Source organism: Muscardinus avellanarius (assembly GCF_963383645.1).
Source record: "Muscardinus avellanarius genome assembly, chromosome: 9".
Lineage (NCBI taxonomy): Eukaryota > Metazoa > Chordata > Mammalia > Rodentia > Gliridae > Muscardinus > Muscardinus avellanarius.
In genome coordinates this window covers 55,613,864-55,630,719 of record NC_137795.1, presented here as the reverse complement: position 1 = coordinate 55,630,719, position 16,856 = coordinate 55,613,864, and the positions used below count along the sequence as shown (strand labels likewise).

Genomic DNA, 16,856 nt, shown 5'->3' with positions numbered 1-16,856 from the left:
TAATGAGGTTCAAAGTGATACAAACATACAGACACACAGGTCTTGGTGTATTTGTTTTCTTGACCCATCCCATTTCCCCTCCCTTCTTCTCCAGACATGTTAGCAAGTTTGGCAGCAATATTTCCACATATGGATATAACATTATTTGAATTGTTTCCATCTTCAGTAGCTTTTAAAAATAGTTATGATCATAATATGATTGACTTTTCCATATTCACTACTGCCAAACAAATATTTTTGTTTTACTTTTATCACCTTGAAATAATTTCTACTCAATAGAATGTAAATTCACTATAGAAAAACATAAGAAATAAAAAATAGGAGGGGAAAAATTTACCTTTTCTTCCCAGGGATTTTGCCATCGTTTCTTAATGTGTTCTGGCTAATAGCCCCACTTATTATAATTCTAAAGTTGAATAAAAGAATGAAGTTGGTTTAAAAATATTTATTAGTATGTTATTTACTAGTATGTAATAAATACTATAATTTTTATTCAGTTTAATGAAATAGCACATTTATCAAAATAAATGCTTCTACCATGGTTTGATTTGTGTGGTAGCTCTTTGCCATATTGACAAAATACATGGGAGAAAAGCTTGAACATGGAAAGGTTTGTTTCAGCCCACAGTTGTAGAGGTTCCAGTCCATAGTTGCTCTGACCCATTGCTGTGGGTTTGGGATGAGGCTGAACATTATGGCAGAGAGGGCCTGGGGGACCAGAACGGTTCACCAAGAGGAAAGGGCCATGGATAGGATGTACCCTTCTATGGCAAAGCTACAGTGACCCATTCCTCCAGCTGGGCCCTACCTCTTTCAGCTTCTACCCCCTCCCCATGATGCCATCAAATTATGAATCCATCCATGGATTAATCCAGAGATGTTAGTAAGACCCTCATGACCCAGTCACCTCCGTGAAGGTTCCACTTCTAAGCACTGCAGCCGTGGGAACCAAACCTTCAACATTTGAGCCATTTGGGGCATTTTGTATCCAAACTACAACAATTTGTGTTGTATTACATTTTCCCTCTAATCTTTCTTTCTTCTATTAAGATATAAATATGTTGACTAGCTTTAAGCACTAAACTATTTTTCAAATAAATACTCCTTATAACTTGATAATTTTTTTACATTCATAATAGGTACTTAAGTGTGAATTCAACTTATCTATTTGTTTATATACTTACTTCATGAAGGAAAATCTTTGGAAATGATATTTTAAATATATTCATTTTTAAATATCAAATACTGTGTAATGGTAAAAGAGCATGCCATTCCTTTGACTATGGCTTTTCTAAAACTTGTTTTTTTTATCTCCATACTTAAAAAATTAAGATATAAGATATACTCAAAGTCTTACCTACATATTATTCTATGTTTAAGTATTAACTTTTATTTAAGATTTGCTATAATTAATCAATCCTCTAGGTCAAGAAAAATAACTGTTACCAATTACGGTACATGTTTGATAAATCACAAATAAATATTGCTTTTACTTCATTTTTGTGTTAATGTAAATTTGCCCCTGTATATTCACTCAACTTTGATTCAAGTTATTTTTAAAGCGGTAAAGAAATCCTAAAATCATAGCTTTCTAGAACTTTTTTCTTAATCTCTTACATTCTGCCTCATTCAGTAACTCCAGTTTTATTGAGGATGATAGTATTGTGAAATATTTTACCTGGATCTCCACTTTATAGATCTGTGCAACATTCTCGTTTTCTAAATAAGAAAATTAATGCTTAGAAAAAGTATATGAATGTCCCAAGATCACACAGGGGGCTAGACAGTGTTCAGGTTCCTCAATTAAGTCCCTACTCAGTGGTTTTTCTACCAGACCTCTGCATCACAATTCATTTGCTTCCCCTCTGATGATCTTTCAAATTCGAAGACATTTAGTAGTGCTGTTAAAAATGATTTTCCTGGAGATAGTTCAAGACAGTTCTTGGTGTTGTTCAAAAATTCTTTGAAATGTGAGCACCAAAACATCTCCCTTCCCCTTCTCATAGGAGAGCCTGATACCTCACAGGCAAGGTAACAGGACACTCAGGAGTCAGAAGCAAATGTGTCTCCCTCAAGCCACTCTGGAACAGAACGATCATAAAGATATTTTTATACAAATGATAAAATTTTGGTTTTTGAAATTTCATAAGAATGATGTTTTTGTAATAAAATTATAAACAGTAGAAAAAAAAGGAAAACTTGTTACGTATAAAATCTTAAGATTTGAATGGTCTACGACTATCTCTGCTGGGTCTGTAAATATCTTTAGTTTCTCTTTATAATTATTTTTTTAAAAAAAACCTGTTTCAGCCAAATACTGAGAATTTGCTTTTGCTCCATTTTATACTGTTATCTGTCAGGCTTTGGAAGAAACTATCAAAAAATGCTTTTAATCCATGAATATAATTTATTATTGATAAGTATAAAACACTCTTTATAAGAAGAACGAGCTCTGAGTATCATCCAGACAGTGCTTGCAGTAACGGTAAACTCTTTCTACAGCAACAGCTCTACGTTGGCTCCACGGTTGGCGTTGCCCAGCTGCCCCTGCACCGATGTGATATTTACGGGAAAGCCTGTGCAGAGTGCTGCCTCGCCCGAGACCCATACTGTGCCTGGGATGGCTCAGCCTGTTCTCGCTATTTTCCAACTGCAAAGAGGTAGGGAATTAAAAAGAAATGAAATTTGCTAGCAATCTTATTTCATTCCATGTTTGGAACAGTTTTCTTCAACTTAGCATGTCATCTTTTTTTCTGATGAATAGAGGTTTAGAATAAAAGTGGGAATTACTTATTTCCGTTTTCTTTTCTTAATATAGTCAAAACAATCAGAAAAATGGATAGTAGGAAAGGTGGGTACTGAATGCAGTGAAACAGATAGCCGGTTTTGTTGTTGTTGTTGTTGTTGTTTTGTTTTGTTTTGTTTTGTTTTTGTAAACAACTGAGAAAAGTTTAAGACAGCATAGTGACATCTCCAGAATTTTACATTTAAAAATTATAGTTTTTCAATTTTATTTTACACAGAAGAGATTTATGATTAAAGCTGCAAAAAAACTCATGTACAGAATTCTAGACTAGACTTTATGTCTCTACAAAAAATATTTTATTTTTTATCAAGCAACATTCTATCCTGCTTTAAAATTGTAATGTCACAATATACGTTCTTGGATGAATAGGAAATTCTCAGAGAAAAGAATTTATTTACCTTTGGGGTCTTAGGAAGTACACAAGTACTCAACTATAAAAATTCAAGAATATTTTTCTAGTTTTAAAAATATCACATTTTTGTACATGACACATAATATTAACAAGCATCTTAAAATATATCTTTATTTAGCCTAATAAAATATAAATGCCACTGTAATTTTACTCTATGGTCTTGTGTTTACAGTTGTCACTATAAATTTACAATGTGGTCTTGTGTTTACAGAGTTTGAACTTGAAATAAAAAGTAATAAAATATCTATCTATATGTAGTACACATATACTTTAAGTATGTTTTTAAAATACTTAAAAATATTCTAAGGGGCATGCTCAAGTTTGTTGCTAAGTTATATCTAGGAAATGATCTACAACAAGACATTTAGATAAAACACAATTACAAGTTATTGTGTACTAGATTAAATACATTAGGACCACTTATTTGATCCTTAAATATGTTATTTTCAATAAATACAGCTATAATACAGAGAATTCTTAGATCCAAAAAGTTTTAAACAAATTGGGCTATTTGTGCTTTAAACAACCAAAGCACTTTCTTCATTTGACAAAATAGTCATCATCTCAACATATCTTCTATTATCCACCAAAGCCTTTTTCTATTGGTAATCACCTGTGTTTACAAAATAAATAGCAACAAGTGAAAGCAACATATAGTGTCTTATTTAATACAGCTCCAAATATTAAGGATACATCAACCTATTGAAACACAAAAAAGAAACCAGTGATACCAAGCCCTTGTCTTTTAGAAATAATATGTATTTTTTGTCTATTTTATCATAGCAAATATTTTCAGAGGCTACAAAGGGTAGCTTTTTCATAGCTAATGAGATATGTTATATAACATTCGGATCATTTGGAATGTTTGGAAAAAATATCAGGGGGAAAAAAGGACCCTATGTCTACTTAAATATTTTCAATCACATTTTAGATAACAGTTATTGATAAATCATCCACAACCTGTGTGTCATATAGTATAGAATATGGTATCACATTAACATTGTTAATGTGACCATGCAAGAAACACAATTTTCTTAAGCCCTCAATGATAAGAAATGAAATGAAAATATTATTTATTAATTTCATGTACCCATTGATTTTATTGGAATCTTAAAATTAAAAAAAAACTTTTGAGGAAGGATAACGTTTACTGATAAAAGAAACAATGAAAAATGAATTATTTAATAAATAGCAACATGTAGTCTCTAGAGTAATAAAATGACTATTTAAAATTAAAATTTTTTCTTTTTTAAAAGCATTTAGCTCTGTGGGAATTTTTATGCTACTTGAAAAATGTAGGATGTATGTTCGGACTAAAAATGACTATTACTTTTTTTTCAGGTGAAAGTGAATGAGATTGTTTAATTTAGTAATAATTGATTTGAATTTTAAGCTTTTTTGACAAGGAAAAAGATTTAAAAAAATTATAACCACATCTATAACAAAATAACATCTGCAAATTATACATTTGAAAGTATGTATTGTATATTTACAATTCAAGATTGAAGGAATTTTCATTAACATTTTGTTATACCTTACAGATTTTATTTAATCCAATTTTATGTGCCTGATAATACATGTCTTTGAAAAGGATATTTGGAGGCCTTACAACTTATATTCTTTGCACTGGAATGTTTCAAAAGCTTAAATGAAAGTGAAAATGTCTTCCCAAATGCTTTGTGGTTCATGTTTCACAAGTTCTCTTGTTGGTTCAATGTTGAAATGTGCAACATCTGCTTGATAGTCTCAGTGATTCTGCAAATAGAAATCTATAAATACTTTAGACTTCTAAATTTATGGTACAGTAACAAATTCCATATTCCCAATTCTCAATGGCCTTTGTGAAAGCTCTTTCCAGGGATGATAACTAATTTTGCAGCAAGACAATACCCATTAAAATAGCTGCAGAAAACAGTCAAGCATGCCCAGTCTTTCCCAGTCTCCTTATACATAACTATTCTCTATATTTATCCTCCTCCATAGACTACACATCTTTTCCCGCCACAATGGCTAGAGCATCTCTCAGCCAAGTATACAGAGAGGCAACCAGACTATATGGAATGTAATATGTGATTTCAGCCACAGAATGTGGAAAAAAGTAATTTTTCATCTCTAAAAACAAATTTGGCATTTCTTTTAGAGATAAATTTGTCATCTTCCTCTGGATAAAAAGAGGTCTTGCCCTTAAGTTCAACTTTTATTGTTGCTTTTCTCTTTTTATTTGCTTCACATATAATTGGAATCATAACCTTAGGATAATTAAGAAACTTTCTAAAAATATTAATATAACACCAAACATAAATTTCAAAGCTAAATTAAAAATAATCTCTAATCTTAATATTTTAACATTTAAAAATATTTATTTAAGTTGTTATCCATCAGCATTAAAAAATATAATATTTATATTAATTTTAATTCTCTAGCTTACTTCCACATTAATGATCAGAAAAAAAGTTTAATTCTATTTATTGAAAAAAGAGATTGCTCTTCCAAATTTTGTTCTTTTTCCCTGGGAAGCCAAACATAGATTTTTCAGATGTTAGATAGTTATTTAGTAGCATTTGATAGTGAAAAGCCATAAATTCTGTTACTGATAGTCCAAAGACTCTTAAGACATTGTTAGTACCTTTGTATACTTTTTGCCCAATTTGATAATAATAGAAACTGCTCTTTACAGGTATACTGAATTATTTTTTAAAGGTTTTATTTGTATATAAATTTGTTTACTTCTATAAGTTCCTGAATTTCTTGCTATAGATTTTGATTCTTCTTCATTTTTATGACAAATTTTTAAAAGGGAAAAATAAATACAAATGTAAATGTAATTGTTTTAGGCGCACAAGACGACAAGATATAAGAAACGGAGACCCACTGACTCACTGTTCAGACTTACAACACCATGGTAAGTCATACTTTTCAATTTCAAGCCACAATCACAAGGAATAATACATACCCACAGACATTCATGCAATGCAAATATTTTTAGCCAAATTCTTTAAGAATGCAGCAGTGGGGAAAGAAAATCTAGTAGAAAGAAAATATTGCAGAAGCAAACGCATTGAAACATATTTTATCATCACAGGCATGACAAATCTAAAATTTTAGATCTTTATGAGATTTAAATCTCAACTTTCAAATATTAATAAAAAGAAGCTGGGTTTAAGTACACACGTGTTTGTAGAGTAGCAACCTGAGAAGAGTAGGAAACAAAATATGATAAAGACCATGATGCACCAGTAAAAGTATTAACATATTAATACTTATGTATATAATCAAGAAGCTAGGCATCTTGGCACATCCACATAATCTCAGGGCTTCAGAGGCTGAGACAGGAGGATCATAGATTTGAAACCAGCCTCAGCAATATAACTAGACTCTCAGCAACCTCGTGGGACCCTGTTTCAAAATAGAAAAAGGGTTGAGGATATAGCTTTGAGGTAAAATGCACCTTGGTTCAATCCCAAAAAACACACATATACACACACAGATGAAAATATAGTCTTAAAAGAAGCCATGGAAAATATTTATTTGTATGCTGCTGTGGATACAGATCCAGTATATTATTATTTGGTATACTGGTCACATAGAAGATATTTGCATCATTGTCTATGTGATCAGTATACCAAATAATAATGTACTGTATGTTCCCTTGATCTGGGTATTTTCGAGCAAACTAATTTTAAGTTTCCTAAAAGATTTCAAGACTTATTTCTATGTAATGTTAGAATTGCTTATGAAGCAATCTTCATTAAAAATACCTTAAAATTATGGTAGTTCACTCCCCCCACTTCAGACAATTAATAATGAAGTCATGCTTCCCTCTACTGGGGAAACTTATCAGTGACATTGCCAATGAGGAATACATAATTAAAAATAGCTACCATGTAGATGTGAACAGTGTATCTGAGCATAATAAACCATTTTGGTGCCTTGCCTTTTAGATTAATCCTAAAAGAAGTTCTAATATTTTCAGCAAGTAGCGTTGATTTGACTTAACTAATGGAACATAAAATATTCATATTTTATGAGCATTGAAAAAACACTGCCACACAAAGAGCTCCCAGTATGCCTTCCAAATTCTAGTTACTGTCCTAAAATTCATAATCTTATGTGTGCTGGTACCTGATTCATGAATATACTCAGGTTGGTTTGAGAGAAGCAGTATCAGGAGATGATAGCTATGAATGGAGCCAATATTTGGAACCACTTTGCTTACAAACTTTTCTTGCCAAGGACTTTTCTCTCTGTCATTGTCCTCATTGTAAATAAGAGAACACTAAATTGAGGTGAACATTTTCATTGTTTCTGCATGTATATGATGCCATTATTGACACTCCTTAAAGTTTTCAAATGTCATATTTCAATTGGACAATATAATATTCAGTAATCAACTAATAAGCTACTTCATGCAAAAATATTGAATATTAGCACCATTCCAATGATGGATTATGAAATATTAATTTGTTATATTAAAAATTTATTTACTTAGAATTTTAAAAAACAATGATAATTGGCTGTATAAGAAACAAGATACAACTGATTTCCAGTTTGACTTTAATCTCTATATTAATATAACATTTGTTATTATACTAATGGTTATATATCTAGAACTACAACAGAGAAAAGCATTATGACTACATAGAAATTAAACATTTTTGAAAGAACAAATGTTTTTGAAAGAATAAATTAGCTAAAGACTTCGAGCTATAATATGCATACTTATTTTATTCTCAGTAGATTTAAACTAAATAGCATCTATTATTTACTGTGAAAAATGATTAGTTCATGAATTCATTGTTATCACCAACATATTCAGAAAGAATATCTTTTAAGAAACATTATAATGAGGCACTTAATTACCTAATATGTATTGATTATATGCCATCATGTATAGAGCATTCTGCTGTTTTGAAAATCGTTAGAGATTATATATATACAGATTATTTCTGATATGTGCATTTGTTTAGCAATCCAGTCCCTTTAAAGACCCAAGTATTTCAAGATAATACTTATACTGGGTATAGGTGTGTCATATATATACATATATATATATATATATATATATATATAATTTATCAAAATGATTTTGTTTTTAATAAGTGAAACTTTAGTAAGTATTGATTCTTGAGTTGGCTTTGGAGAGAGTTTCAGAATTTAAATATATATTATAATAGCCAGGTGTGGTGGCACACACTTGTAATTCCAGTACTTGTGAGGCTGAGACAGGAGGATCACAGGATCCCAACCAGCCTCAGCTACTTAGTGAGACCCTTCACAATTTAGTGAGACTTAGTTTCAAAATTCAGTATAAAATAGGGCTGGGGGTGCAGTTCAGAGGTAGTATGTCCTTGGGGTCCATCCCCAGTACCAAAATATGTGTATGTATATAATGGAGTAGAGTGGGCAAAACCTGTGGAGACTGGGAATGCAGAATTGCTTAGATATAGAAAGGAAGTAAAATGCGAAAGATGTTTTCTTCTAATTCTTAAATCAGAATACACTGTGTGGAGAAAAAAGAATTGCTATAGTTTAACATTACAAGATTTTTTTTCTTTTTTTTTTTTTGGAGGGGGGGGAGGATAAACAATTCAACTTGGATGATTGTGATATATAGGAAGAAAGGGCAAGATGCCCATGAAGTTCTGCAGCAATAAAACATTCCCTTTCTGAAGGCCTCTTTATTCCTTGTCTGCTTGTGTTGCTAATTGACCAAACATAAAACATATACACCATAGATTACTGTAAATATCAAATGTTTGGAAACTAAGCCAGGCATTCCCAGTTGGCCAGTCGAAGTCTTACCATTAAGATCCAGTGAATTATCTTGGAATGGTTGATGTCAATTTTTGAAAGTAAGATGGGCAAAATTCCAGAGCCAAGCCCTGTTAAATCATGTATGTTGTCTTGCTAATGTCACTTCTCACATTCAATAAAATATATGTGGTCATATGGAAACATATAAAGATATAAGATGTTTTCACAGAAAGCTGCTAAGCAACATGAAGCCAAATTATATACTTCAGTGTGATCATTTCCAGCTGTAATGATAAACATATTCTGTAACACTCTATATTTTACATATCCTGAGGTTTTAATAGAGAGACTATAGATATATAAAGTAAACCAGAATTAAGACAAAAGAAATTTCACTTTAGATGAAACCTTTAACACTTACTTGGCACTCTTTTCCCTCTCATGCAAAACAGCAGTAGTGGTGAATTGGTCCTGGTGAAACAGAAAATTCACCTCCACTTTCCCTTAATCCCAACACATTGTCCCCATCACTGGTGGCCACTCAACTAGAATGAGTGGCCAAACCCTTAAAATACACTCTTGCTGGCAGATCACACCTCATACAGGATGCTGAAGGGAAATCGCAGGTTGTTTCCAATCTCTTCCCATTCCTAAAATAATTGCTGTGCAGACTTGGAGCTTGTCCAACTTTGCATTCAAGAAAATGACTGCCCTCATCAATTTACCTCTAAACTATCTCCCTTTCCTCCTTCTTTACAAACCAAAAGGAGCCAAGCTATGATTTATGTGCCCAGAAAGGAAAAAAAAGCTACATCATAAGTACCAATATTTTTTGTAAGATCATAACATCACTGTATATTTCTGTATCTTTAAAATATTTTATGTCCTATCTTCTAGTTTAATGGCAGCATTGAATTTCACATCCTAATCATTCTCTTGGCTGTTCTGCATACACGCATCTCCTTTTTAGCATCTTAAGGTAAAATGTCCACAAAATCCAATCTTCTAAATTATTTGCACAGCTAGCCCATCTCAATTTATGTCTTGGTTGGCATCAAAACCATCCCCAAATTTTATAAAATATCTTTGGCAGTGCCATCTTTATGGTCTCCAGAGCTATAAATTTAGAACTTTGCATCAGTGATTTAGCCTCTTCCAACTCTGAACCTGAGCATTGTTGTCCCAAAGAGGAGCCTTAAGATTTGATGGACGAGGTGATGTCAGCCTTAAAAATCCCTAACTTTAATAAATTACCAAATTTCATCAAGTTTAAGATGATACTGAATGTAAAATGCAGCACTATTCATATACTGTTAAGAAAGAAAAACAGCCCCAAATGGGCCATTTAATAGAGGATTCATCCAGTACTGAAATGAGACACAAAATGATTTAGTATTAGTTCAGATGAGAACTAACTCCAGTGCAGAGGAACATAGCAAGAAAAATTGTTTTAATCATAATCATAGCTTGTGGGAAAAGGAGGAAAAACACTCCTTGAACAACAAGATGGTACCTAGGAAAATTTAGTTTCTGAATATACACTAGCAGGATACACCCAAATCTCAGGTAACGGTTTTGTTTTAAATATGTGTCAGGTTGCCGGGCATGGTGGTGCACGCTTGTAATCTCAGGACTTGGAAGGCTGAGGCAGGAGGATCACAGGTTCGAAGCCAGCCTCAGCACTTAGTGAGGCTCTCAGCAATTTAGTGAGACCCTGTTTCCGAATAAAATATAAAATAGGTCTGGGAGTATATCACGGAGGTAGAAAGCCTCTGAATTCCACCCCCAGTACCACCAAATAAACAAACAAACAAACAAATAAATACATAAATGTCAGGTTATTAGGTTCCTCCAAGTCTGAGAGATCTAAGAAAAAATTCTTTCTGAATTAAAGCAACTTCAACTCAACTCGAGCAATTGCAGGACAAGGTCTGTTATCAGAGATGCCAAAAAATATAAAGGAGTATGCATGTCAGACTCAAATCATTGCAGTGTTATCTTCTGTGATTTTTACAAACCCTTTGAAACTCTTTGCACTGGTGAAGATCAACAGTTGTCTTCCAATATTACCTCAAGCAAACAATTTCAGTTGTACACATTAAATGTATGTAAGGCAAAGAACACAAAACACAAATAAGAAGGTGTTTGAAATATTGTCTCATATCTTTGCTCATTAAAGTCTTCAAATATGTCATCAGAGACAATCTTTTTATATACCTATAATATTATAAACAGGGTTTTTTTTAACTTGCTTCATTTTTCTTTAATTCCAAAAGTCATTAGAATCACATCATTAAAATACAAGATGGTATTTTTATTATCATATAAGGAAGATTTCAGCTTCAGAAAGTCGGCATTTTCTATCTCCCATCGTATCTCTTGGGAAAGTTATGTGAAATATTAAACTCCATGTCTCTTGACTTTTTTAAAGTAAATGATCCTATGGTAATTTTGGTCTGGCATATAGATCATTTGTGCTTTCTTTAGTAATGTATTTGCTATAAAATCGTGAAAATAAAACACACCAGATGTTTCATATAGACTAAACAAATATTATAATAGGCCTCTTCATATTGTTATTATGACTGGGGTTCTGCCTGCTCTCTACTAAGAAGCATTGTAGTCTCTGACATCACGAAGTATCAAGTACAGTGTTCAATGTAACTATCCAAATGTCTTCATACTTTACCTCATGATGCATCCATTTTCTTACCATATTTTTAAATGATAGTGTTTAAAAATAAAATTCAAGGGGCTCTTTCCAATAAAACAAGTTAACTATGAAAAATAGTTAAAATTTCCTGTCCCTGTCTGTTTATTCATCTACCTAGCTATATTCAGGCTAGTATATTATTTTAAAAACAAATCACAACAATTCATAGATTCATAGAAGATTGGAAAATATTTGAAATTTAAAATGTGAAATGCTATATGCTGGTTGATAATTATTTCCTCCAACCATAAAAAGAGCTTATTTAGTGCATAAAACAATGTAGTTTAAAAGTCAGATTGATTGTGGCAGGTCAATAAATTATAAGTTTAATTTTTTTATAAGACTTTAAAAATGAAGTGTTTTATTACTTGAAAAGTTCCATCCTCCAGACAGGAGGATTGTGCAGGTTCAAAGCCAGCCGCGTTGACTTAAGAGACCCTGTTTCCAAATAAAAAGTATAAAATAGGTCTGGGAGTGTAGCCCGGAGGTAGATGGGCTTCCAGGAACCCCAGTACCACCAAAAAAATAAGTTCCATCCTCCAACTTCATAAATATTGACTATATTTCTAGTAGGTGGATTGAAACACACAGGCTCGTAATTTAATACACAAATCTGCATACATATATTGATGCTTACACACCTATGAACACACACCCAGCCACCATTTACAGATGATGATTATGGTTGGCATAATCATCATACTAAGAAGTGAAATAACTAGTATGAAGCAGTATCATGATAAATAAAAGTATGATCCCTGTCTTATACTTAATATATATTTTAGTGTTGTTAAACTGCACTAAAATATGAGGTTGTTAAATCAGTTGTTAACCAGGATAATATAAAGGAACTAAATATATATTGATGTTAAAGATGATTGGAATTTCTCATTTTTTAAATTAAGTATTTTTATCTATCCAATATATATTAATTTATGAAATGCCTTTTATGCTACTGCTGCTTAAAGAGATGTCTTTTATCCACTAAATGTTAAACTCTTAAAAAGACTCTTGTCTTTTTGTTGATAAAGCACTTGTATTTCTGGAGAAAATCATCCAGAATCCAGAAAGGGAAACCTAAGTAATGACCTTTACGCTGAAGTAGCACAATTTTACAATATTCTATTTGGTAAATTTTTTTCCTCAATAATACCACACTAGGTATTATTGAGAAAAATAGTAGAAGTACAGTATAATAAAAACAACTGGAATTTGATATTCTAATGTAGTCTAATAACTGCACTTTTAAATATCCTAAACAAGTATTTAAATAATTTGCATCAATTTGCCACACTCCTATTTTAGGTTTTGCTTAACATATTTAAGTATATGAGCAATATTTATTATTTATGGAATTCAAATTTTAATAAAGGAGAACATCAAAATTAATGTCAGAAATCAAAGAGCAAATTGATATATAGATTGCCACTTCATCCATCTCTGTCTCCTCCAAATGACACTGAATTTTCTAAGACTGTTACATTATTCAGATTTCAATCTTAGGAGACATTTATGGGGTTAAAATGAGAGTGAAATAAATGGAAAGCTGAAATGTGATGCCTTCTGTTTCTGCTATATTGGAAGAGAATCAAATGCTAAATAAGGCCTTTAGCAATATGATATTTCTGGCCAAATGATGGATATCATGACTTTTTTGTTGTTACAAAAGGAAGCAATTTATTTAACTTTTTTCTTTCCTCCCATTCTTTCTGGTTTATTAGCCTCATTTCATTTCCATAAATTATCCCACTAAAAGAGGAAATGATTAATTGAAGATTGCTTCCTTAAAAACATTATTTCTTGTCATTAGCAGCTGCAACATATTGTAACATTGTGTTATCCAAACACACAATGGTGCTTTTAAAATAATTTTAATGTTTCATTGCTTTCAATTATTTTGCTCTACTATTCAGATCATTGAACCCACGAGAATTTATTATGCCAATTTAAAAACTATACCCTCTTGTCTATGGGTAATTTTCATGACAAAAGTTTGTATTCAAAACAGTTGCCTTCTAAGTGTGAAATGTATTTAAAAATGCTTTTGAGTGAGATTGCTTTCTTTGTAGAAATCTATGTAATTACCCATGATCCTACAGAGGTGTAGGTTTCCCTGGAGATGTGAGAATATATTCATATGAGTTCTGAAATTTCAGTCTCTTCTTATTATTCCCTATTTGGAATTTTTGGTTTTGGAGTATACGTGATTCGTTATCATCTGCTCCCACCATATCTTAAATAGATTTTTATAAAATTTATCAAAAATAAAATTTGAAACCTTTATATGCACCAGCAATTCAGTGAACTATTCTTTCACAGTAAGGATTATAACTCTTATGCACTTTTGGATTGATTGAATTTATTTATTCTATGTAATCATCATAATTCTTTGTCTTGAAGATGTCAAAGTTACATGAGATTTTAGCTTTTAAATTTAGCGTTGTTGCTGGGCATGGTGGCGCACGCTTATAATCTCTGTGCTTGGAAGGTGGAGACAGGAGGATCCCACAGGTTCGAAGCCATCCTCGCTGGCTTAAGAGACCCTGGTTCCAAATAAAAATATAAAAATATAGGTCTGGGCGTGTAGAGGTAGAAGGGATTCCAGAAACACCAGTACAAAAAAAAAAAAAAAAAAAAAAATTCAGTGTAGTTGCCTGGATTTGCCTTTCAACAAATATCCACTAGGGTTTTTTGACTGTTTCTGTCAGGATTATGGAACATACAGTATAGGGGGAATGTAATCAGTTTAGCAATAGTTATAGCAAATAAGACTACATGAGTTCTATATAGATAATTAAAAAGATACTTTTAGGAACTATTGAGGAAGAAAATATTTCATTTCAAGGGTGTGTGGAAACACAATTGATGTTGGAAAGACATTCATAATTTGTCTTAATATGGGTTCTCAGAAAAGGGTTTTAAGTTTTGAATTGTTAATTTAAACTATCAGCTAAAATGACAGCAATATCACTTAATATATGCAGCATTATTATTGTGTCCAGACATTGTTCTAATATTTTATGTGGATATATTTTAGGAATAACAAAAACATATTAAAATTATGAAAATATGCATTGTCTATAATTGCTAAATAACCTAATATTTTTAAGACAAACTCCAATTTTGTGATTAAAAATAAAAGAAAAAACCAAACAAATGATAAAGAGAACAACACTGCTGTACAGGAGAAGCAGGTATACTGACAGAGAACAAAAACATTCATGAGGAAGTATTTACCTAGTTATAAAGATATAACCTGAATTTGTGCAGTCTTATTTTCAGCCAAGTTAGAAGGAAAATATCACAAAATTTACTTTGTTTGTAAAAAAAATCACTTGTTCAACAAAATCTTAATCATTCTCAAAAAGTAGACCAGAAAAAGTTCCCAAAGGTGAACACAGAGACAATATTACATGTGTCAGTAATAGTGTGACATAAATACAGTAACACAATGGAGTAGTGCTTATGTGCTCCTTCCACATAGGCCAGGGGACCTCCCCAAACAGAACTTAATGAATTCAATTATCCATTAGCACAATGTGCCCCATGACAACTGCTCTCAGATCAACCAGCTTAGTCCAGAGAGAGATGATTTTATGTCCTTTAGGAAATATTCAATCAACATTATTTTCTCAGTTGAGGTTTGTTATATTAGGCGATTTTAAATTAAATGTCTTCTCTGAGAAGTACTTAGTGTATAGCTATATTATGCTGCCATTTATATGTAGAGTTGTTTGCCTTAATAAACACTCAAATAGATAGTGTGACATCCCAAGAAAAAGTTGGAAGACAAGAATTAAAATAGTGTTCTCGTTTATAAATGTTTTTCTGGAGAAAGAAAAAGAGAGAAGAAATGAAGAGTGAAAAATGAAAGAGAGAAAAAATCATTCTTGGATCTTTAATTTTTTTCTATGTAGTACAAAATTTATATATAAGTTGTTGGAGTAGAAAATTTAGGAAAGGGAATGGAAAATTTTGAATGACTTATAATCATTATCTTAAAGTACTTATTATGTATCTGTATCTATTTATAAGGTATCAAATGAGAGGAAATTAAGAGATTATAATTTATTAGTGATTACCTCTGAGTGGTTGCTGGTAGAAATATTCTACTCTGGAGAAATTGACAGAAATCACTGTATGCAATGGAAATTCACTTTTTGTAATTTTGGGGAGATAACAGTAGAATTTACCAAAACAATAAAATAGAAAAATCTAACCAAAGAAATGCAATAGAACCTCTGTGTACTGACTATGATTGATAGTTATTGTGACAGGACATTCATCTTCCTCAAAACTAGCTAGAAGATGTTTCTCTTGTCATTTGGAGGAAAGGGAGAAAGAATGAGACCTTAAGGTTTTGGCAAGAGTGGCTATCAAAGCAAACTAACTAAAGGCACCAAGCCAATGAACCAAGTTAACTAGTTGTGGTATCTCATTCAGATGAGAAAGAACCTGAACACTGTGATGTTTCTTAAAGGTCATAAAATATTTCTGTATTAAAATAAAAACAACTGGGTATAAATTCTTTGTTATATCCTCTTCTATCAGCTTCAACTATAGAGACACAGTACATAAGATGGAACACAATGTTTTAATGAAATATTTATTTTTAACATGATTTATTCTTTTTTTCTGGTCTGTTGGGAATGGTTTGCTGCCACCAGAAGAGGTCTTGAAGAAAAAATCACAACTGGACAGGATTCCTAGGGCTATAGAAAGATTAGCAAACTGGAATGTTTAGGATTAAAAAAAAAAAACACAACTCAAACAGTGTTTTTTAAGATAATGTATGCAATTATAGTGAAGCACTTTTCTGCTGTGGAAGTCACATTGCTCTTCTTAGCTATGTGTCAACTAATGTATCAAGGAATTTAAACACAGTTCTGAAGTCTGGCCTGGTGGCACATACTTGTAATCCCAGCATTCGGAGGAAGCTGAGACCAGAGGATCACAATTTGCGGGCAGCCTCAGCTATTTGGTGAGGCCCTCGGTAACTTAGTGAACCCTGTTTCAAAATAATAAAAGAATAAAAAATAGGGCAGGGGGTGTAGCTTGGAGATCAATTGCCCTGGGTTCCATTCCCAGATCCGCAAAACAAACAAAGAAACAAACAAATAAACAAAAAAGTTCTGTATTGGAGGTCAATAATTTACTTATACCCTAGAATT

The 16,856-nt window shown here is 32.0% G+C and overlaps 1 protein-coding gene across 1 annotated transcript in view; it reads left to right on the top strand.

The window, feature by feature from the left end:
* The window catches only part of SEMA3A (semaphorin 3A), a gene marked incomplete at its 3' end in the record, with an annotated part of 211,311 nt that overhangs the window by 189,922 nt on the left and 4,533 nt on the right, over window positions 1–16,856 (top strand). The window contains exons 14-15 of the mRNA XM_080701418.1: window positions 2,503–2,660; window positions 6,053–6,120. Of these exons, the coding sequence (XP_080557544.1) occupies window positions 2,503–2,660; window positions 6,053–6,120 (226 nt within the window). The remainder of the gene's footprint in view (window positions 1–2,502; window positions 2,661–6,052; window positions 6,121–16,856) is intronic.